At 38.0% G+C, this 24277-nt stretch overlaps 1 protein-coding gene across 27 annotated transcripts in view; it reads left to right on the top strand.

Annotated features, from left to right (window-relative positions):
* Positions 1-24277, top strand: part of KMT2C (lysine methyltransferase 2C) — a 288674-nt gene that overhangs the window by 67488 nt on the left and 196909 nt on the right. For all 27 annotated transcript variants that reach the window (XR_007150131.1, XR_007150130.1, XM_047848684.1 and 24 more), the window contains one exon: positions 11951-12039. Coding sequence is in view for 25 of the 27 variants with exons in the window: in XM_047848684.1 (XP_047704640.1) it covers positions 11951-12039 (89 nt within the window). In the remaining 2 variants the exon portion in view is untranslated. The remainder of the gene's footprint in view (positions 1-11950; positions 12040-24277) is intronic.

Genomic DNA, 24277 nt, shown 5'->3' with positions numbered 1-24277 from the left:
GCAGAGAGAGAGGGAGACACAGAAACTGAAACAGGCTCCAGGCTCTGAGCCGTCAGCCCAGAGCCTGACGCGGGGCTCGAACTCCCGGACCGCGAGATCGTGACCTGGCTGAAGTCGGACGCTTAACCGACTGCGCCACCCAGGCGCCCCTGATTTGACATTTTTGTAGTTCTTTGTGTATCAAGTAATTTTGGATTGTTTTCTGAACATTTTAGCTCTTTTGTTACAAGAATGTGGGTTTTACCACCATCTTATGGAGAAATGTTGAGATTTTTGATTTGGCAGGCCCTTGGCCTGGGTATGTAAGGATACAGGTTTCAATGAGCCTTTTTTGGGCTGTGGTGAGTTTAGTTTAGTTTTCAAAGCCTTTGCAGTGCTGTTAGTATCTGTACTCTGTGTGCAGTACCAAGTGGGCAGCCTGCAACCTGGCCAGGTATCTGTCAGCTCAGTCCTGGAAGTCTTTGTTATACTTTATAGGATCAGGTCCACACGTGGGCAGATTGTGGGTCAGCTCAGTCAGGCTCTCTTCCTGAATCTCGGCAATCATTCCTGGGTGTTAGACTGTTGAGTTCAGGCCAGGGGATACTGGAGAGGTAAAATAGTCAACTCGGTGACATTGGCAGTACTTTGAATTCTGGTGTCTGTCCCTGATCATCCTGCTATTCTGTGTTTTTTTGTTATTGATGTTGTTTATTTATTTATTTTGAGAGAGAGAAAAAGTACGAGTGGGGGAGGGACAGAGAGAGAGAGAGAGAGAGAGAGAGAGAGAGAGAAAGAGAATCCTAAGCACTAACAGTGAGGAGCCTGATGCAGAGCCCAGACCCCATGAATCATGAAATCTTGAGGAGAGCTGAAGTCAGACCCTTAGCTGACTGAGCCACCCAGGCGCTCTCAGCTGTTCTGTATTTTTAAGGAAACTCAAATAATTGTTCCATGTGTTATATCCATGTTTTATGGTTCCATTCAGTGGCAGTAAAAGTTTGGCATATATTCCTCCATAGAACTGGAGCCCCTTGATTATCTTGTTTGTGATTTTTACGTTTTTAAAGTGAAAAAACAGGCTATAGTTTTATTTTCTTGTATTATCTTTGAGTTGGTAGGACAGGCATAATATATGTAAAAAATGGATAGTGGAATGTTGTGTCTTTTTTTATTTTTCCTTATGGAACAGGTCTTTATATGGATATTGGCTTTATGTAATATCTTTGATTTTTCTGTCACTGTCATGCCAATCTCATAGAATGAGTTGGGAAGTGTTCCTTCCTTCATTATTTCCTGGAGATAGTGTAGGATTAGTACTATTTCTCAAACCTTTGCTAGATTTGTCAATAAAGATACCTGGGATTGGAATTTCTGTGGGAAGGTTTATACTTATAAACTTATTTTTAAAAATGGGCATTGGGTTAATCAAATTTTCTTTCTCGTCTCGAGTCTGTTTTCGGTAATTTGGATTGTGACCATTTCATCTAAGTTGTTGAATTATTTATAGTATTTCCTCATTTTCTTTTTAATGGGTATTTTTCTAGTGATGACCCCTGTTTTTAATTTTTCTGTTGGTAGTTTATGTATTTATCTCTCTTTGTTGTCGTTTTTTTCTGGAAGGTCATCTATTAATTTTTTCGAAGAACCATCTTTAGGTTTCATTGATTTTTAAAAATTCTCTTATTGTGTTTTTATGTCACTGATTTTGACTGTTATTTCTTTTTTTGTCTTTTTTAATGTTTTTATTTATTTTTGAGACAGAGACAGGGCATGAGCAGGGGAGGGGCAGAGAGGGGGGAGACACAGAATCTGAACCTCCAGACTCCAGCTCACAGGCTCCAGGCTCTGAGCTGTCAGCACAGAGCCCGAAGTGGGGCTCGAACTCAACGGAGTGTGAGATCATGACCTGAGCTGAAGTCGGACGCTTAACTGAATGAGCCACCCAGGGACCCCTTGACTGTTATTTCTTATTATGATTTTGATTTGATGTTCCATTTCTAGTTTCTTTCTTTCTTTTTTATTTTATTTATTATTATTATTATTATTATTATTATTATTTCCTTTTCTAGATTCTTAAAGGAGAGGCTTCTTTTATTATTAGAGTTGAGATCTTTCTTATTCTCTGCTATAACTGAATTTCCATTTTTTCACTACTTACCTGAATCTTACAAATTTCAAAATGCTGTATTTTCATTTTCATTTAGTTCAAGCTGTTTTCAAATTTCCTTATCATTTCCTTCTTGACTAGTGGGTTATTTAGAATTTGTGTGTGTGTGTGTGTGTGTGTGTGTGTGTGTGTTATCAGATATTTGAGGATATTGCTTATAATCTTTTTTGTTTTCAGTTTAGTTCCACTGTAACCCTAGAACGTGTTTGATATAATTTCAGTCTTTTAAAATTTGTTGAACTTTGTGTTAAGGCCTACAATTTGGCTTATTCTGGGGTTGTGTGCTTGAAAAGAGAAGGTATATTCTGTTGTTATTAAGTTGAGTGTTCTAGAATGGTCAATTTAGACCTACTTGGTTGATAGTACCTTTAAGTATTTTGTGTCTTTATTGAGTTTTATGTCTACATATATCAATTATTGAGCAGTGTTGTAAACAAGTATATAAATATAATTGTGTATCTAAATATTTCTATTTTCAGTTATATATTTTGAAGCATTGGGTGGGTGCATTTCAGGATTATTGTCTCCTTGATGAAATTGACACTTTTATCGTTATGTAATGTCCATTGCTAGTTCTTACAATATTCCGTGTTTGAAGTATGCTTTAAAAAAATGTGTGTGTGTGTGTGTGTATTTCAAGTTTTTATTTAAATTCTAGTTAGTTAACACATAATATGGGTTTCAGGAGTAGAATTTAGTGATTCATCATTTTCTATTTTTTAAAATTTGTTTAATTTACATCGAAGTTAGTTAGCAGATGGTGCAACAATGATTTCAGGAGTAGATTCTTTAATGTCCCTCACCTATTTAGACCATCCCCCCTCCCAAAACCCCTCCAGCAACCCTCTGTTCTCTATATTTAAGTCTTTTGTGTTTTGTCCCCTTCCCTGTTTTTATATTATTTTTGCTTCCCTTCCCTTATGTTTATCTGTTTTGTATCTTAGATTCCTCATATCAGTGAAGTCATATGATATTTGTCTTTCTCTGATGAATTTGGCTTAGCATGATGCCTTCCAGTTCCATCCATGTAGTTGCATAAAAAATTTTTTTTAATGTTTATTTTTTGAGAAAGAGAGAGACAGAGCATGAGCATGAGCAGGGGAGGGGCAGAGAGAGAGGGAGACAAAGAATCTGAAGCAGGCTCCAGGCTCTGAGCTGTCTGCACAGAGCCCGACATGGGACTTGAACTCATGGACCCTGAGATCATGACCTGAGCCGAAGTCACATGTTTAACCGACTGAGCCACCCAGGCGCTCCTGAAGTATGCTTTTTTAATAATATAGTCATAGCTTTCTTTTGATTAGTATTGTCACATTATATCTTTGTGTCTCTTTGTTCTTTTATCCTGTAAGTATCTTTAATAGTTAAAGTATGTATCTTAGACATTATAGACTGCTTTTTAAATTTAAACTGATAATTTCTGCATTTTAACTTAATTTTTTTCATCATAAGTGTACTCTTTAATCCCCATCACCTATTTTGGCCATCCCTCCCATCCATCTCCCTTCTGGTAACCATCAGTTTGGTCTCTATAGTTAAGAGTCTTTTTCCTGGTTTGTCTCTTTGTTTTCTTTGTTCATTGGCTTTGTTTCTTGAATTCCACATATGCTTGAAATCATATGGGATTTATCTTTCTCTGAGTTATTTTACTTAGCGTTATATTCTCTACCTCTATCCATGTTGTTGCAAATGGCAAAGATTACATTCTTTTTTATGCCCGAGTAGTATTCCATTATTTATATACACCACATCTTCTTTATCCTTTCATCTATTGATGGACACTTGGGCTGCTTTTGTAGTTTGACTGTTGTAAATAATGCAATAAATGTAAGGGTGCATGTATTTCTTAAAAGTAGTGTTTTGTATTTTGGGGGGTATAAATACCCAGTAATGTGATTCCTGGATCATAGAGTAGTTCTAGTTTTAACTTTTTTAAAAAACTTCTTAAACAAATGTTTGTTTATTCTTGAGAGGGAGAGAAAGAGAGAGCACATGTGCATGAGTGGGGGAAGGGCAGAGAGCGATGCAGACACAGAATCTGAAGCAGGCTCCAGGGTTTGAGCTGTCAGCACAGAGCCTGATACGGGGCTCGAACCCACGAACCATGAGATCATGACCCCCTTTTTTAGAGAATTCTATTCTATCTCTTTGACTAACAAGCTGTGCATCTGTGTGTTTTCATAGAGGAGTTGCTCTAGAGTTTACATTATACATTTTTAACTTATCAGCATCTGCCTTCAGGTAACATTTTATCACTGCAGATGCAGTATAAGACTGTGTACCAGGGGCGCCTGGGTGGCGCAGTCGGTTAAGCGTCCGACTTCAGCCAGGTCACGATCTCGCGGTCCGTGAGTTCGAGCCCCGCATCAGGCTCTGGGCTGATGGCTCAGAGCCTGGATCCTGTTTCCGATCCTGTGTCTCACTCTCTCTCTGCCCCTCCCCTGTTCATGCTCTGTCTCTCTCTGTCCCAAAAATAAATAAACGTTGAAAAATAAATAAATAAAAAATAAAAAAATAAAGAAAACAGAAGGAATCCTCTCCATGCTGAGGGCTTGTGGAGGGGCGAAGTGACAAAACATTTAAAAAAAAAAAAAAAAAAAAGACTGTGTACCAGTATATTTTCAGTTTTGCCCTCCTAGGTTTTGAAATATTGTTGCCAAACTGTTTGATTTTAGTTGTATTATGAACCCCACAATAAATTTTAATTTTTGCTTTAAACAATTAACTTTTTTTTTTTTAATTTTTTTTTCAACGTTTATTTATTTTTGGGACAGAGAGAGACAGAGCATGAACGGGGGAGGGGCAGAGAGAGAGGGAGACACAGAATCTGAAACAGGCTCCAGGCTCTGAGCCATCAGCCCAGAGCCTGACGCGGGGCTCGAACTCCCGGACCGCGAGATCGTGACCTGGCTGAAGTCGGACGCTTAACCGATTGCGCCACCCAGGCGCCCCAACAATTAACTTTTAAAAAGATTAAAAATGAGGAAAATATCTTTTATATATTCACATACTTAGCATTTCCATCACTTTTTATTGTTTTGCATACAGATATCTTGATCCAGGTTTTTTTTTTAATTATATTTTTTAATGTTTAGTTATACTTTTGAGAGGGAGAGAGAGAGAGAGACAGAACATGAGTGGGTGAGGGGCAAAGAGAGAGGGACACACAGAATCGGAAGCAGGCTCCAGGCTCCGAGCTGCAGCCCAGAGCCCCATGTGGGGCTCGAACTCGTGAGCTGTGAGATCATGACCTGAGCCAAAGTCGGATACTCAACTGACTGAGCCAGCCAAGCTCCCTGATCCAGGATTTTATTATCATTTTCCTTTTGTCTGAAGATTTCTTTAACAGGGGCTCCAGGGTGGCTCAGTCAGTTAAGCATCTGACTTTTTATGTTACTTTTATTTTTGAAGGATGCTCTTTGCTACATGTTTTGTTCAAGGTTTATGAGTTTTTTTTTCCCTTAATGTTTCTCCAACCCCTTTAATTATGTTGTTTCACTGTCTTCTGGCTTACATAATTTCAGATGAGAAATTTGTAGTCACTCTTGTTTTTCTTACTCTGTAAGTAATATGTCTTAGGCTGCTTTTTAAGATTTTTCTTTTATTTCTCTGTTTCAGCAAGTTGACTATAAAGTGTCTTACAGTGTGTGTGTGTGTGTGTGTGTGTGTGTGTGTGTGTGTGTGTGTGGTGTTTGCCATTTTATTGTGGTTCTTGGATCTGTGGATTTACAATTCCTTAGTTTGCAAGATTTATAGCTAGTATTTCACCAAATACATATTCTTATTCCCTTCCCACTCCCAACCTCACATGTTAGATTGGTTGCTATTGCCCCACAGGGCTCTGTAGCTGTTTGTCTTGTTTCATTTCATCTTTTACTTTGGGTAGGTATTGTTTGCTGTATCTTTAAGGTCATTCATCTTTTGCCATTTCTGATCAGATGTTAATTATTCAAAGTGAAAATTTTGTTAGTTTTTGATGTTACCTCTGTGAATTCCATTAAAAAATTTTTTTTACTGTCATTTTTCTCATTCATATTCCTTTACATACATACATACATTTATTTATTTAACATTTATTCATTTTTGAGAGACAGAGACAGAGCGTAAGCGGGGGGGTGGGTGGGGGGGCGGGGGGCAGAGAGCGAGGGAGACACAGTATCCGAAGCAGGCTCCAGGCTCCGAGCTGTCAGCACAGATCCTGATGTGGGGCTTGAACTCACAAACCACGAGATCATGAACTGAGCCGAAGTCAGATGTTCAACTGACTGAGCCACCCAGGGTCCCATCTTTTACATTCTTTTTTAAAAAAATGTTGATTTATTTGGTGGGGAGAGGGGCAGAAAGGGAGAGAGAGAATCCCAAGCAGGCTCGAGGCTCAGTGCAGAGCCTGGCATGGGGCTCCATCCCACAACTGGGAAATTACCGCCTGAGCTAATATCAAGAGTGGGATGCTTAACCCACTGAGCCACCCCAGGGCTCCTCATTTTCTATTTCATTCTTAAGCGTATGACACATATTGATAATAGCTGATTTAATATCTGTGGTTGTCCCTTCTATTAACTCCATTGTTTTCTGTTTTTAGTTTTATATTTTCTCCTGGTTGAGACTTACATTTTCCTGCTTCTCTGTATACTTGGTACATTTTCATTGGATGCCATACTTTGTGATTTTTGTTGTTGCTATTGTTTGTTGTTGTTGTTGTTGAGCTAGATTTGTTGTAAAACAAATGTTGAACTTTGTTTTAAAGTTAGTTTTGGAAAATTTTGATTATGGAGACTTATTTGTTCTCTTAGGGATGGTCTAGAAGATAATGTGTTGTAGGCTTCATTTAACATTACTTTTATTTGTTTGTCTTTGTTACTTATTTTTAAGTAGGCTTCATGCTCAGTGCAGAGCCCAATGTGGGGCTTGAACTCAGGACCCTGAGATCAAGACCTGAGCTGAGATCAAGAGTTGGACACTTTACCGGATGAGCCACCCAGGCACCCCAGCCCTAATTTTAAAGGCATGTTTTGAATGTGTTAATATAGTCAGTGAGGTCTTGGGACTCTGGCTGGAGGGAATATGACTGATTCCTGGCTCTGGGAGCTCTGGGACTTGTGTTGCAGCTGTGCTGTCATCTTTCCTTGGAACTTGTTCTTGTTCAGCCTTTTGGGGTTTTACTCCACTTTTAAACAGATTGGTATTCAGATAAAAGTGTTCAGATAAAAACTTAAGGGTACCCTTATGCAGATGTCTGGATCTATTTCCCTGTACAACTCCTTCCTCTTGTGTACTCTGTTCCACAATTTCTAGCCTCCAGAACAGGTGATGTCTGTGTCCCCATTTCTGCAAAATTGCCAGCCTCTGAGTTCCCTCCCCTCTCTGTGCTGTAGTTTGTACATTAACTCCATGCAGAAAGCCTTTGTGATGTGGGGTGCCTGGCTGGCTCAGTGTGAAGAGCATGTTAGTCTTGATCTCAGAGTTGTGAGTTTGAGCCCCACATTGGGTGAGATTAAACAAACAAACAAACAAACAAAGTTTTAGAAAAGTAAAAAAGAGAAAAGAAAGGCTTTGTGATAGTAGGGTTCACCTTGTTTCTTTCCTGTTGTCCAGGGATTACAGTTCTGTCCCTCCCTTTTGTTTAATGTCTAGTCAAGGTTGTTTCCTATAGTCTGTCTGGTTTTCTAGCTGTTTATGGCTGGAGGGTAATTTGAACCTTCTTACTCCCATGTGGCTTTAAATAGAAGTCTGCTGTATTATTTTAGGAACTTAAATGAGTTTTAATTCATAGTATTAATATGGAACATTGGATTTTTGGTGGAAATTTTTCTTTAGTTAGTGCTGTTATTTACTTCAAATTTCTTTGCAACAGAGTGAATCAAAACTACAATAAAAGGGCTAATACATACAAAAGAAAAAGAGAAGAGGGAAGAAAAGCCAAAGAAAAATTAAAATAAATAATTTTTATGTTACCATATGTAATTAGACTTCAAAGTTCTATTAAAAACCAAAACTGGGGGGCGCCTGGGTGGCGCAGTCGGTTAGGCGTCCGACTTCAGCCAGGTCACGATCTTGCGGTCCTTGAGTTCGAGCCCCGCGTCGGGCTCTGGGCTGATGGCTCAGAGCCTGGAGCCTGTTGCCGATTCTGTGTCTCCCTCTCTCTCTGCCCTTCCCCCGTTCATGCTCTTTCTCTGTCCCAAAAATAAATAAACGTTGAAAAAAAAAATTAAAAAAAAAAACAAACCAAAACTGGGAACATCTGAAAGCAATATGGAAATATAAAATGTAGGCATCTATTTTTCAGTGATACGGCTTTGACAAAGTACGGCCATTATCTTTTGCATTCAGAAAAAAAAATTTAGCATTTGATTAGTCAGAAAAATCATACCAGAAGCCAGTGAGCAGCAATAGAAAAACATAAAGGAGGGGTGCCTCGGTGGCTCAGTGGGTTGGGCGTCCAACTTCAGCTCAGGTCGTGATCTCATAGTCCATGAGTTGGAGCCCTAGTCAGGTTCTGTGCTGACAGCTCTGAGCCTGGAGCCTGCTTCCGATTCTGTGTTTCCCTCTCTCTCTGCCCCACCCCTGCTTGCTCTCTTTCAAAACTGAATAAACATTAAAAAAAAAAAATAAAAAGAAAAAAAGAAATATAAAGGAAATATGGGAAATTTAAAAATTACGTAATGTTGATAAGTTGGTCCATTGAACAGAAGGAAAAGAATTGTGATGGATTGGTGAATGTAAAAAGCATGTCTTATTGGTGCCAAAACCAAGAATTAAGAGAAGTAAGGAAAAGAAAGCAAGGCAAAAATTAAAAATTTCTATTTGAGGAATACCACAATATAGAAAGCTGACACACACACACACACACACACACACACACTCATACACTCATGCACGCACACACACTCCCTCCACCCCCACCCCCCCACTTCTAGATAAAACAAATTTGAAATAAAGCCAATTGTGCCAGAAAACAAAAAATAGCAATGGTCAGGAAAGTGGAGAAAGGAACATAAAACAGAGCAAAACACTGGTTTGGAAGGTTAAATGACAAAACCAGCTAAGTCATCATGTTTCAATTTCTTTAACAATGAGTATTCATAATCATGAGGAATCATAAAGGAAAGATTAAAATTCTGCCTCCATAGTATCTCTTGAACTAGTTTCTTATTGTCTATTCCATTGTAGCAGTTATGTTGGGATAATTTCAAGAATTTCCAATCTCTCTGTACACAGTCCTTATATTTGTCTATAGGTTTCTACAAAAGCAGATTCCTTTTATTAAGAAAATTCTTTGACCTTCTATCTCCTTACTGCCCTTCTCACTCACTCTGTTCCAGCCACAGTGTATTTTTGCTCTTCTTCCAACCCTCACATGCTCTTAATGTCAGTAGCTTTGCATTTGCCTCTTCCTTCTACTGTAGTGCTCTTTTTCCAGATATCTGCGTGGTTTGCTTCGTGTTGTACCTCAGGTCTCTACTGAACTGTCTCTTTACAGAAAATTTTATTTTGTAAAGTTTATTTTATGAATATCTTTATAATTCTTTTAAAATTTTTTTTAAATGTTTATTTTTGAGAGAGAGAGAGCGAGCGAGCAGGGGAGGGGCAGAGAGAGAGAGAGAGAGGGAGAGGGAGACACAGAATCCCAAGCAAGCTCCAGGGTCTGAGCTGTCAGCACAGAGCCCAACTCGGGCCTTGAACTCACAAACTGCAAGATCATTATCTGAGCAGAAGTGGGACGCTAATTGCGCATCCGGGCGCCTCTATCTTAATTAAAATTGTAGTTAGTCCCTCATTTTTTGCTTTATAGTTTTCCTTCATATTATCTTGATGTTATATGTATTTTTTGTTTGTTTGTTTAGAAGAGTAACATATTTCTTCTCACTAGAATGTGGTTTAGTGAAGACAGAGATTTTGTTGTTTAACCCTGTATCCTGTATTTTAACAGAGCCAGACACAGGAGGATTGAGCGAATCATCTAATGATGCTTGTTAAATATGTTGTCCGAGTAATTGTTTAAAGATGTTTCTAGCTATTCTTCATCTCCATTTCTGAGAGTGGGATGTGAACATTTTTCATAATGATTGTGAATCTATCAGTTTCTCTTTGATGTGTAAATGTTTGCTTTACAAAATGTGAGAAGTTCTGTTGAGGTATCTTGGTAAATTAATCTTTTTATTATTAAATAATGGCAGCCAAGTTTAAGCCACTTACATTTACTGTGAAAACTTACATTTGTATTTAATTTTTATCTTGTTACTTTATTTTCTGTCTATTACATATTGTTTTATTTTTCCTTTGGCCCATTTTGGTTTGGTCAAATGTTCCTCATCTCTTCTTTGCCCTTTGTTGTAAAGTTTTCTTTTAAATTTAAACATAACTACTTAATAAATTCTAAAGCTAAATATCCTTTCCCTTTTTCCATGAGCCCTAAAATGAACCTTGGAATCCTTTAGCCCCAGTCACCTTCTTACCCAGTCCATGTGGTTTCTTACTTAGTTCTGTTTCTTTCCCCTTCCCTCATGAAGTTTGAAACGATGCTGTTTTGGCTGCTTGATCTGTTGTATTAGCTAATTTTTAATATTAAATCATACTTTCTTTCTAATATTAAGTCATACTTTCATTTTGGTGATATTTACTATTATTTTACTTAGTTTTTTTTTTTTTTTCTTCCCCAACCATAGTTTGTAGATATATTTGTTAGGATTTTGGTTCCAAGTGTTTTCTTTTGAAGTCTTTTGTGGGTAGGAGTGACCTTTTGACAATTTGCAATAGTTCATATCGAAAATCATTTAGACTTCGATTGCTTTAACTTAAAAAAATTCTCATGTTACATCTCTTTTATTGTTTTTGATTAATATCATTTAAAAGAAAGATTTAAGTAGATTTCCTATTTAAATTTTCTGTTTTCTATTGTTTTAATTTTTCTATTGTTTAAAAAAGCTTTTGTTTAGTTTTTTCTTATTATTAATCCTTTATTGTTTTCTACTCTTTTGAGTGTTTTTCCTCTTAAATAGTGAGTTTTGTGACTTTTTGAGTAATGAAATAATTTAAAGCTCTGAAATTGAATACTGCTGTCAATTTCTAAGTTTTAAAAATATATAATTTCTTGTTTTTCTTATTTTATGTGTTAAAAATGGATTTTTTTGGACTAATTTCTATCCTTAATTTCTGAGACTTCACAAAATTTAAAGGCATTTTAAAAAATTGCATTAAGTCAGAGACTCACTTTTTCATGACTCTTGTGTTTATTTTACTTTACTGAAGTGAATTTTGTAAATTAAGTTGCACCACATTTGTAAGGTGTGTGATTAGATTATGTTCAACATTTACAGAATTTATTATTTTTTTTTTGAGTGGTTTGCAAGGGTCTGCATCACTTTTATGTATGGAAGCATCTTAAAAATACGCTTCTCTGGGCATCACTACTCAATTTCACTAGGTAGAGAGGTATGTAACCTGGTGTATGAACTTTGAAAAGAAGTTCAAGTTCATTAGGTGGTTAAAAAACTCCTGGTATAGACAGAGGGTCATCTCACGGTCAGCTCAAGAGAGGAACAGGGCCTAAAATAAAGAATACTTTAAAAAGTGAGTTGTGATGACAAAATGTATCATTCTGGGCTGTATTCACATTTGTGTAAGGAAGGGCTGGGTTTGAAGGAGAAATGACTCTAAAGTGTTATATTTGCCATTTGATATGGTATAATGTAGTTAAAATTGCCTAAATTGTTTGATTTTGTATACCTTCAACTTTTTATGTATGTTAAATATAATTATAAGCCTTAACATTTATAATTCTATGTATTTATTTCTATATAGGCCTCGAAGTAGAGGAAAAATTACAGTGGAAGATGAGGACAGCATGGATGGACTGGAGACAACAGAAACAGAAAATATTGTGGATACAGGTATCAAACTTAACAGAGTTTTAAAAGTGTACATCATAATTTGCACAATTAGCATTTGTCTGTATACTGAGTTCTAAAATTTACATCTGCTGAAGTAGTTTGATAGGTTATGACAGTGAAAAAACTGAGTTCTCTTTTTTTCCTGACAGTGCTGATTTAGTGGAAAGTATTTAATATCTATAGAGAAATGTTTCTATTGAAGCAAAGTTAAAACTGGGTTAAGCAGTAGTTCCAGGTCATCAGTTTGATAGTTTGTAGTATATTTCTTTTATGAACCACTCAGCGTTTGTTTGGAGCCTATTGTGTTAATATATGTGTGAGGGGAAAAATATGCCCCATTAACTAATGGTATTGTGAAATGCTGGGTTAAACCAGACCAAATGCTTTCTGGTCTTTTGGACGTTTAGGTGCCTTAAAGAAGCTAATGTGTATTGTGGATCTGCAAAGGGAAGATACTTCCAAAATTTATAGAGTTAGTGATTTAAAATGTCAAAAGGACGAGGTTTCATATTGTATTCAGAAGGCATCTATGTGAGATGGTCTCTCGTTGGCAGTGGTTTTTAACCGTTGTTTGATAGAGTTTAGACATAGTGATCGGCTTTTTCTCTGAAGTTGAATGTTGTCTTCCTGTTGCTCACAGAATGTCATACAGTTTTTAGAGAAACGTTAGAAATTGCTGTATCTTGAAACACAATTTTCCGTAAGATACTTCGCCAGTGTGTTGGTGCTCTACAGCTGTAATTCTTGGAAGGCCTTCGTGTTCTCCAGTTCTCATCCCTCTTTCTTTTCCAGTAGGGTCTCAGTAGGTAGAGTTCCGGCTGTAGCTTGGAATGCACAGTTCCACATTGTGCCATTTTGCTGCGGATTTGTTACCACATTGGTTTAAACTTGAATTTATAGAAGTGCCCCACTAGTTACTTTTCAGGATTTTTTTCCTAAAATTTTTTCTGTACTGTATACTGTTACTTTCTAGCGGAAGGTCTTTTTGAAGTCTTAAGTGACATTTCTCAACATAGCGATTGCTTATGAGTTGCTTTAAACCAGTGCTACCAGACTGTGCCACAGGCCCCATTTTGGGCATTTAACAGCAGTCTTCCCGAGTACTTTCCCTCATTCTCTAAAAATTTAGCATCTGCCTTTCTGCTTTCCCCTGCTCCTCCCATTGTGATTTTAATAATCTGTTCAGTACCCAGACCTCTTGGCTCCTGGATTTCCTTAAAGTTCCTATTCTGCAACCCATCTCAGTCCTCTTAATGTAGGGCCATAAGAAGGTCCTACATTATTAGCCTTTGTCGTCTCGCTTGTTATCAGGATTGCTGTTTCACTTCCAGAATCTCGGCATCAACTGTCCTACCCTCTGACTGCTACCCCTTCTTTTTCCAGCTCGTTTTCTCCCAGTATTCTCACATCATAATTCTTCAACCATGTCGAGTCCTCCAATCCAGTGATCTTAGCGATGGGTTGTTACTCTCCTCCACTAGCTCCGAGTTTGTGACCCATTGTTGGAGTCATCGTCTCAACTTTAACTTTTTTACCACCCTCCGATTGGTTTCCTTTTATTACAAAACCTAAATTCTGCAATGTAGCAGCTGAAAATGGCTGGAGAAAAACATAAACTTGGTCACTGGTTTCATTTTAAATTTATGACTTCAAATCTCAAGTGCGTATGATTGCTACCCTACACTCATTCCACGTGTACTTAGAAATTTCCTCTCCCAGTATCAGTGATGATTCTTTCATCACCTTCTCTTCTCTTTTCAAACTTCTAACACCTCTTCCCATTTTTCATTCTTAAATTATTGATGATCTTGCTTATTTCAATGGAAAAAAAAAAATAGAGGTAACCAGGGAAGAGATGCTCTACTTACCCGCCATCGCATCTTCTTTCCCGCTTGTAGTCCCTTCCATGTATTTTACCTTCACTGCTGTTAAAATTTAGGGGTGAAACGTCTGGTTATCAAAGGTCAGCTCTGCTGCATGTCCTGGATTCTCTGTCTTCCTCTCATAGGGACCTTGCACCCTCCTTTTCCTTGGCTTCTTGCATCATGCATTTCCTGTCTCAGTGAATCATTTCCATTAGCATTTGAACGTGCTGCAGTATTGCCTTTCCTGAACACAAACACCCTCCCTTGATCAGAGGTCCCTTTCCAGGTACTATGTTGCTTTTTTTTTTTTTTTTTTTAACTTTTTAATGTTTATTTATTTTTGAGAGAGAGACACACAGAGTGTGAGCCGGGGAGGAGCAGAGAGAGAGGGAGACAGAGTCCGAAGCAGGCTCCAGGCTCCGAGCTGTCGGCACAGAGCCCAATGCACAGGGCTCGAACCCACGAACCGTGAGATCATGACCTGAGCCGAAGTCGGACGCTCGACCAACCGAGCCACCCAGGCGCCCCCCCCCCCCCCCCCGCCGATTTTTTGCTCACCTTTATAGGAAAAGTCCATGAAGGAGTTGTCTATACTTCTGGCTGCTGCTCATTTTTGACCACTTTCTCATGACCCTCCTCCGAGTCAGGCTTTCTTCCCCCCCACTTGTTAGAGATTGTTCTTGTCGGTGTTGCCCGTGATCTCATACTGCCACAGCCAGCTTTTACTCTTTGTCTGCCTTCACACAGTGTCCTATTCAGTGTCGTTTCACACAGCTAACCGCTTTCAGTAGTGACTGTTTTTTCGCTTCACTTTCAGGACACCACATTCTTTGGCTATTTTCCTGCATCGCTGGTCTCTCTTCATTGTCTGTTGCTCACCTTCAGTTTAGTTGCTTTACATATTATCTATGTGCTCTTCATTCCAAAAATTATATTATTGGCTCTTTTCTTGCTTTGAGCACAGCCTGTATCTTTAGCTTTCTTCTTAACATCCGCTCTTAGATGTCTAAAGAGGATCTTAAACTTAAGGTGTCCTGTGCAGTGCTATTTTTTTGTTATCCTGAAACCTTCTCTTCCGGTGTTTCCATCTCCTTAAATGACATCATGCATCTTTCAGGCTAAAAAATATGGAGCCCATCCGAAAGTCTTTGGTCTGCACCTTCACGATAGATCCTATTTCAGACGCTTTCCACCTCTGTCTCTACTGTCCGCCAGCGCTGCTTGTGTGGGTGGCTCCAGGAGCTTCCTGTCTCCTTGCTTTTGCTCTTCATTGTAGTCTTGTTGTCCACAGAACAGCCAGGGATCTTTTCAGGCCAAACTCAGGGTCTTTTACTTCCCTCTGTCAACCATACATAGCCTCCAGTGAAACTTAGAATAAAATCCAAAGCTCCTATATCATGGTTTTCACCCTGTACTAGCCTGACTTTGGCTACCTGTCCAATGACATCTTCTACTTTCCCCCTTGCTCATTGGGCTCCAGCCGTACTGGCCTTTTTGCTATTCCCAGAGGCCACTAACCAATTCCTTTAACAGGCTTTTACACTTTACATCCGCTTAGAGCCCCCTCCCCCCCCTTCCTAGATATTCATACTGATTATTGTCTGGCTTCCTTCAGGTCTCCGCTCATTTGCTCTCTTCTCAGACAGGCGTTTCTTGGCCAACTTGTCTAATGCTTGTCACTCTGTCCGTTTCTCCTTTACTTTTCTTCTTAGTATTTAAACAGATAGGACATAGTATTAGATAGTGGTTTATTGTGTGTCTTCCACACTCGACTGTAAGCTTCCCAAGGTTAGGGATTTGGCTTGTTCATGGATTTATTCCCAGTGCCTAGAATACTCCCAGACACATAGTAGGCTTTAGTTCACTAATAGAACGAGTGTTGCATTCTTACAGTTTCTCTTGTATTTCTAAGCTAGTGCTATACTTAGAACATCACCACGAAGCTAAAATTCTAACATTTAATGTTTTCTTATGTTTAGAGTAGTAAGCCCCACAAGTAGACTGTCTTTTATGCTATCTCTTATGAGACATCAAGGCAAATAAAGTTTAGTAAACTGTTTTAACAGGAGCGGGGTATTTTTCTTATTCTGGCCTTTATACTAAAGTTAAATAAAATCAAGTGAGTTAGTTTTTGCTGTCTTTGTGCTTGGAAAGACCTTTGTCCACTTGCTTTAGTGAACACACAAGGTAAGGAGACTAGTAAAGCAAAGAATAGAGAATAGTTGTTAAAACTACCAAGCTACAGGGGTGCCTGGCTGGCTCAGTCAGAGAAGCATGTGACTCTTGGTCTTGGGGTCATGAGTTTTGAGCCCCATGTTGGGTGTAGAGATTACTTAAATAAATAAAACTTAAAAAAACAAAAACTACTAAGCTACAAATAAACCCAAGCAAAGAGAAGGGTTCCATGCGTTTCTAATAAGTTTAAAACCACACTTGAGTTGGCTGCAAGGCTTTACTATCTCTGTGCATGTCTCAAGGCCCAAGGTTTATTGTAAAGTCCCTTATATCTGTGACTTTTGTGCCTTGGTACATCTGTTTAATGATGTGTAGTAATGCAAGAGTGTTTATTAAAATGAGTATGGGGGTTTGTGTGTGGGTGGGGTAAGGTGGTAAGAATGAGTATCCTACAAGTGGCCATTGGGGAAGTTGCAAGAAATTTCACAGATCAGTTTGTTACATTTTTATGTTAAGAAAATCCTATGTTTTTTGTTACTAGTCTGCTTTTTCGTGTGTAAATAAAATCAACCTGAATGAAGTGTAAGGTACTTACGAGAAATTCCACTTTTCTTGGAGAATCATTACATAATCAGGGCTTTGCAAACTTGTTTTAGTTAATTATAATTGGTTAATTATGATTTAGCTAATTATAATTAAAAATTTCTTTTGACTATTTAAGTTGTCGTAGTTTGGCTAGTGGGAGCCCCTTTGCAGCTGGCTTCTAAGCCCTTTTCAGTATCATCTCAAAATGTTTCAAAGCTCATTGCTCTTTGGCAGCAGTGTTTTTCAGGTCTGTCTTTAATTTTCTCTGTCCCAGGATATGAAATCGACTGTTCCCCAAGGACTCCTAGTTCTTTTTAGTGGAGAGTAGGATTAGAGATTTTTAGCTCTAAGGATGCATATTGTATTGTTTTTTATCGAGAATTAGTTATGTTAGTCCATTTTAGTGATATTAGTTACTACACAGATGTGAGAGTGTATGCATGTGCTTATAAATAAGTCCTTGTTCACATCGATGCTTTCAGTTTCCCTCTAGCATAATTTTTATCGGCAGACGTTAGTTTTAGAGCAGTTACAGGTTCACAGCAAAATTGGGTGGAAGGCAGGGGTATTTCCTGTATGCCTCCTGCCCTTGCACATGCATAGCTTTTGTCGTTATCAACACCCCCCCACCAGCATGGTGTATTTGTTATAAGTGATGGAGCTGCATTGATACATCATTATCACCCATAGTTTCCTCTTCGTGCTGTATGTTCTGTGAGTTTGGACAAGTGTGTAATGCTGTGTATCTGTCATTATAGTGTTATATAGTATTTTCACGCCCCTAAAGCCCCTCTGTGCTCCACCTGTTCATCCCTCCCTCCCCTTTAACCCAACGCAACCACTGATCTTTTTACTGTCTACATAGTTCTGCTTTTTCTAGAATGTCATACAGTTGGAATCATACAGTATGTAGCCTTTTCAGATTGACCTCTTTCACTTAGCATTATGCATTTAATTTTTCTGCATGTCTTTTCATAACTTGAGAACTCGTTTCTTTTTAGCAGTAAATAATATTTGTTGTTGGGATGTACTACAGTTTGTTTATCCATTCATCTGCTGAAGGACATCGTGGTTGCTTCCAAGTTTTGGCAATTATGAGTAAAGCTACTGGAAACATCCACATGCAGGTTTTGTGTGAATGTGAGTAAGTATTCAGCTCCTTTGGGTAAATTCCAAGGAGCATGATTGCTGGATCATGTGGTAAGAGTAAGAGTATGTTTAGTTTTGTAAGACCCTGCCAAACTGTCTTCCAAAGTGGCTGTACCATTTTGCACTCCCACCAGCCGTGACTGAGAGTTCCTTTTGCTCACTGTCCTCTCCAGCGTTTGGTGTTGTCAGTGTTGCTGAGTCTCCTCCTCCTCCTCTTCCTCCAACTTCTTTTTTTTAATTTATTATCAAATTGGCTTCCATACAACACCCAGCGCTCATCCCAACAAGTGCCCTCCTCAATGCCCATCACTCATTTTCCCCTCTCCCCCACCCCCATCAACCCTCTGTTCTCTGTATTTAAGGGTCTCTTATGGTTTGCCTCCCTCCCTCCCTCCCTCTCGGTCACTATTTTTTCCCCTTCCCCTCCCCCACGGTCTTCTGTTAAGTTTCTCAACATCCACGTATGAGCGAAAACCTATGATATGTCTTTCTCTGACTGACTTATTTCACTCAGCCTAATACCTTCCAGTTCCATCCGCATTGCTGCAAATGGCAGGATTTCATTCTCTCTCATGGCCAAGTAGTATTCCATTGTATATATAAACCACATCTTCTTTACCCATTCATCAGTTGATGGACATTTAGGCTCTTTCCATAATTTGGCTGTTGTTGAAAGCACTGCTCTTAGCATAGGGGTACATGTGCCCCTATGCATCAGCACTCCTGTATCCCTTGGATAAATTCCTATTAGTGCTATCACTGGGTCATAGGGTAGTTCTATGTTTAATTTTTTGAGGAACCTCCACACTGTTTTCCAGAGCGGCTGCACCAGTTTGCATTCCACCAACAGTGCAAGAGGGTTCCCATTTCTCCACATCTGCGCCGGCATCTGTAGTCTCCTGATTTGTTCATTTTTTGACCACTCTGGGCAGTGTGAGGTGATATCTCAGTGTGGCTTTGATTTGTATTTCCCTGATGATGAGTGACATCCAACATCTTTTCATGTGTCTGTTCTTGGCCATCCTAATAAGTGTGTAATAGTTTCCCATTTCAATTTACATTTCTCCGGTAACATATCATGTGGAACATCTTTTAGTATGGTTATTTGCCATTTGTATATCTTTGGTGAGATGTCTGTTAAATTTATTAGCTCATTTTTTAATCAGGTTGTTAATTTTCTTATTGTTGAGTTTTAGGAGTTCTTTGTATATTTTGGGTAAGAGTCCTTTATCAGATGTGTCTTTTCCCAGTCTGTGGCTTAAGTTCTTATTCTCTTGTCAATGTGTTAAGCAGAGTGGAAGCTTTTAATTTTAACGAAGTCCTTTTTATCAATTGTTTCTTTCCTGTATCATGACTTTGGTTTGTTTCTAAAAAATCATTGCTAAACCCAAGGTCATCTAGATTGTCTCCTATGTTCTAAGAATTTTATAGTTTTGCATTTAACATTGAGGTCTGTGATCCCTTTTATGTTTACGTTTGTGAAGGATGTATATAGTCTGTGTTGAGATTGTGTGTGTGTGTGTGTGTGTGTGTGTGTGTGTGTGTGTGTGTGTGTGCACGTGCATGCGTGTGCACAGGCGTTAAGTTTTTCCAGCATCATTTGTTCAAAAAGACTTTTCTTCTCCATTGTATTGTCTTTGCATCTTGTCTTAATGACCAGATAAGTGTTTATTTGTGTCTATTTCTGGCTTCTCTGTACCATACTACTAATGTATTCACTTTTTTGCCAAAATTATACATTCTCGATTACTGTAGCTATCTAGTAAGTCTTGAAGTCAGTTCTCCAACTTTGTTCTTCATCAGTATGTTGTTGGCTAATCTGAGTCTTTTGCTTTTCTGTAAACATTTTGGAATCAGTTTGTCAATATCCACAAAATAACTTACTGGGGTTTTGATTAAGACTGCCTTGAATCTATAGATAAAATGGGGAAGAACAAACATCTTAGCAATATTGAGTCTTCCAATCCATGAATATGAAATAACTCCATTTATTAGTTCTTCTTTATTTTCCTTCATCAGAGTTTTGTAGTTTTCATCATGTAGATCTTATGTGTATTTTGTTAGACTTATACAGAAGTATTTGATTTTGGGGAGATGCTAACATAAATGATATTTAAAAAAATTTGCATTCTACTTGTTCATTACTATATATATATATACATATATATATATATATAAATGTGTGTGTGTATATATATACATGTATATATATATATATAAAGTGTATATAAAAGTGATTGACTTTGTACAGTAATCTTGTTATCTTGCAACCTTGCTATAATTGCCTGTTAGTTCCAAGGTTTTTGTTTTTGCATATCCTTTTGGATTTTGTACATAAATGATCATGACATCTTTGAACAAAAACCATTTTTTTTCTTCCTTCCCAATCAGTATACCTTTTATTTTCTGTTCTGGTCTTTGTACAAATAGCTATAAGAACTTCTTATAAGAAGTTGAAAAGGAGTAGTGAGAGGGTGACATCCTTGGTTTATTTTTGATCTTAGTGGGAAAGTTTCTAACCATTAAATATGGTGTTGCTGTATGGTTTTTTGTTTTTGTTTTTTTGTAGATACTAATTTTTTAACGTTTACTTATTTTAAGAGTGCACATGATAATAGGGGAGGGGCAGAGAGGGAGAGAGAGAGTATCCCAAGCAGGCCCTGCATTGTCAGCACACAGCCTGATGTGGGGCTCGATTCCATGAACCATGAGATCATGACCTGAGCTGCAATCAAGAGTCCAGTGCTCTACCAACTGAGCCACCCAGGCACCCCTGTAGATATTCTTTATTAAGTTGAAGAAGTTCTAGTATACTGAGAGTAGTTTTTATCATGAGTGGGTGTTGGATTTGTCTGATGCTTTCTCTGCATCTACTGATATGATTATGTGATTTTTCTTTTTTAGCCTATAGATGCAATGAATTACATTAATTTTCTTTTTTTTACATTAATTTATTTTCCAATGTTGAACAAGTTTTGCCTACTTGGGATAAATTCTGCTTGGTTGTGGTGTATAATTCTTTTTGTATGTCTTTGGATTCACTTTGCTAATATTTTGTTGAGGATTTTTGCATTTATGTTCTTAAGGGATACTGGTCTGTAGATTTTGTTACTGTGTTTTGTTTCCTTGCAATGTCTTTGTTTTTGTTTTTGGCATTAAGGTAATGCTGTTCTAATAGAGTGAGTTAGGAAGTGTTTCCTTTGTAGAGATTTAGTATAATATCTTCCTTAAGTGTTTGGTAGAATTCACCAGTGAAGCCATCAGGGCTGGGTGCTCTCAGTTTTATAAGGTTATTAATTATTGATTCAACTTCTTTAACAGGTATAGATATATTCAGATTGTTTCTTCTTGTGGTGAGTGTTGGCAAATTGTGTCTTTCAAAGAAGTTCATCTAGGTTATCAATTTTGTGGGCACAGAATTGTTAATTTATTCCTTTACTGTCCTTTTAATGTCCTTAGGACCTGTAGTGAGGTTCTTTCTTTAATTTCTAATATTAATAATTTATGTCCTCTCCCCTTTTTTCTTTCAATAAGCCTGGCTGGAGGCTTACTGATTTTATTGATCTTTTCAAAGAAGCAGCTCTTTGGTTTCATTATTTTTCTCCATTGATTTCCTGTTTCAAGTTTTATTGATTTCTGCTCTCATTATTATTTGCTATCTTCTGCTTACTTGGATTTAATTTGCTTTCCTTTTTCTAGTTTGATTGGTTGCTTATAAATCTTTTCTAATATATACATTCCATGCTATAAATTTCTCTCAAAGCACTGCTTTCATGCACTAAATGCATCTCACAAATTTTAATAAGTTGTGTTTTCATTACTGTTTAGTTCAAAATATTTAAAATTCTCTTGAAATTTCTTATTTGATTCATGTGTTATGTAGAAGTATGTTCTTTAACCTTTAAATATTTTGGAATTTTCCAACTGTCTTTCCAGTTTAATTCCCTCTGTGGTCTGAGGGCAGACATTGTATGATTTTTGTTATTTTAAATGTGTTTTATGTCCCAGAATGTGGTCTCTTGGTGTGTTATCCATGTGATCTGGAGAAGGATGTGTAGTCTGCTGTTATTGGATGAAGTAGTCTATAGATGTCCGTTTTATCCAGTTGATTGATAGTGGTGTTGGGTTGAACCATGTCTTTAGTGATTATCTACTTGCTGGATCTATTTTTGATAGTTGGGTGTTAACATCCTCATATATAACAGTGGATTTATATATTTGTCTCTAGTTCTATCAATTTTTGCTTCATAGATTTTGACACTGTTGTTAGGTGCATATGTGTAAAGGATCACTATGTCTTCTTGGAGAATTGACCCTTTTACCATTATGTAATGATACTCTTTGTCCCTGATAACTTTACTTGCTCTGAAGTCTGCTGTGTCTGAAATTAATATAATGTCTCCTACTTTCTTTTGATCTGAAATCTACTCTCAGTAAATTTCTAGTATTCAGCTCAGTATTATTAACTATATGGGAATGAGGTTGGTACATTAGATCTCTAGACTTACTGATCCTATATAAAACTGCAACTTTGTACCTTTTGACCAATAGGTCCCCATCAGCCCCCTGGTAGGTATCGTCGTACTCTGCCCAATTTTACATTTTTTTAGTAGAACTTTGACTTGATTTGTTAGTCTCTCTAGGCTGTACAGAGTATTTAGAGTTTGGAGGGAACTTTTTCAAATTATCCCTGATAAATCAGTTCTATTCTTATGAATTTAGAGTCAGTGAGCATTTGCTTGAATCCTTCCCTCCATGTTTGTTTATTATTTATTTTTTAATTAAAACATTTTTTAAGTTTATTTACTTTGAGAGAGAGAGTGAACATGTGTGTATGCGTGAGTTGGTTGGGGGGGGGGGTTGCAGAGAGAGAGAGAGGGAGAGAGAGAATCCCAAGCAGGCTCCATGCTATCAGCACAGAGCCTGATGTGTGGCTCGATCTCACAAACTGTGAGATCATGACCTGTGCTGAAATCAAGAGTTGGACACTTAACCGGCTGAGCCACCCAGGCACCCCCTTCCTTCCATGTTTTTAATTAATATTATGCTAAATGACACCTTCAGACTGCATTGTAACAGTTTTATCCAGAGCTCTTACTTCATTCTAGACTGGAGGCTTGCCTAGGGGATCTCATTTCTCACGAAGGAAGAACATATTCAAACTGGGCGCAAGCTTGTGTGTTGGCTTTCACTTTGGATAGACCGATCTCAGTTACCCAAGTCTTTTTCTAAGAATCACCCCTTTTTTTCTTTCTATGAATTCCTACTGCACTCCCCCTTTTCAGAAATTCTGCCTTGGTCATTAGACTTTGTTAAGCCTATTTCTCTAGAGTTTTTACATAGCCAGTTTGTACCTTCTATGGGGAGAGATTTTTAGTGGATATTACATTTTACCTGTAGTCTAGACATGATTTTTTTTGGGGGGGGGCGTTATTTATTTTTTTTATTTAATTTTTTTTTATTTTTTAAAAATTTACATCCAAATTAGCATATAGTGCAACAATGATTTCAGGAGTAGATTCCTTAATGCCCCTTACCCATTTAGCCCATCCCCCCTCCCACAACCTCTCTAGTAACCCTCAGTTTGTTCTCCATATTTATGAGTCTCTTCTGTTTTGTCCCTCTCCCTGTTTTTATATTATTTTTGTTTCCCTTCTCTTATGTTCATCTGTTTTGTCTCTTAAAGTCCTCATATGAGTGAAGTCATATGACTTTTGTCTTTCTCTGACTAATTTCACTTAGCATAATACCCTCTAGTTCCGTCCACGTAGTTGCAAATGGCAAGATTTCATTCTTTTTGATTGCCGAGTAATACTCCATTGTATATATATACCACATCTTCTTTATCCATTCATCCATCGATGGACATTTGGGCTCTTTCCATACTTTGGCTATTGTCGATAGTGCTGCTATAAACATGGGGGTGCATGTGTCCTTTCGAAACAGCACACCTGTATCCCGTGGATAAATGCCTAGTAGTGCAATTGCTGGGTCATAGGGTAGTTCTATTTTTAGTTTTTTGAGGATCCTCCCTACTGTTTTCCAGAGTGGCTGCGCCAGCTTGCATTGCCACCAGCCATGCAAGAGAGATCCTTTTTCCCTGCATCCTCGCCAACATCTGTTGTTGCCTGAGTTGTTAATGTTAGCTATTCTGACAGGTGTGAGGTGGTATCTCATCGTGGTTTTGATTTGTATTTCCCTGATGATGAGTGATGTTGAGCATTTTTTCGTGTGTCGGTTGGCCATCTGGATGTCTTCTTTGGAGAAGTGTCTGTTCATGTCTTTTGCCCATTTCTTCACTGGATTATTTGTTTTTTTGGGTATTCAACGTTTATTTATTTTTGGGACAGAGAGAGACAGAGCATGAATGGGGGAGGGGCAGAGAGAGAGGGAGACACAGAATCGGAAACAGGCTCCAGGCTCTGAGCCATCAGCGCAGAGCCCGACGCGGGGCTCGGACTCAC

The sequence above is a fragment of the Prionailurus viverrinus genome, chromosome A2 (genome assembly GCF_022837055.1).
Source record: "Prionailurus viverrinus isolate Anna chromosome A2, UM_Priviv_1.0, whole genome shotgun sequence".
Lineage (NCBI taxonomy): Eukaryota > Metazoa > Chordata > Mammalia > Carnivora > Felidae > Prionailurus > Prionailurus viverrinus.
Note: the sequence above shows the minus strand (reverse complement) of the source record. Positions and strands in the feature narration are given on the sequence as shown.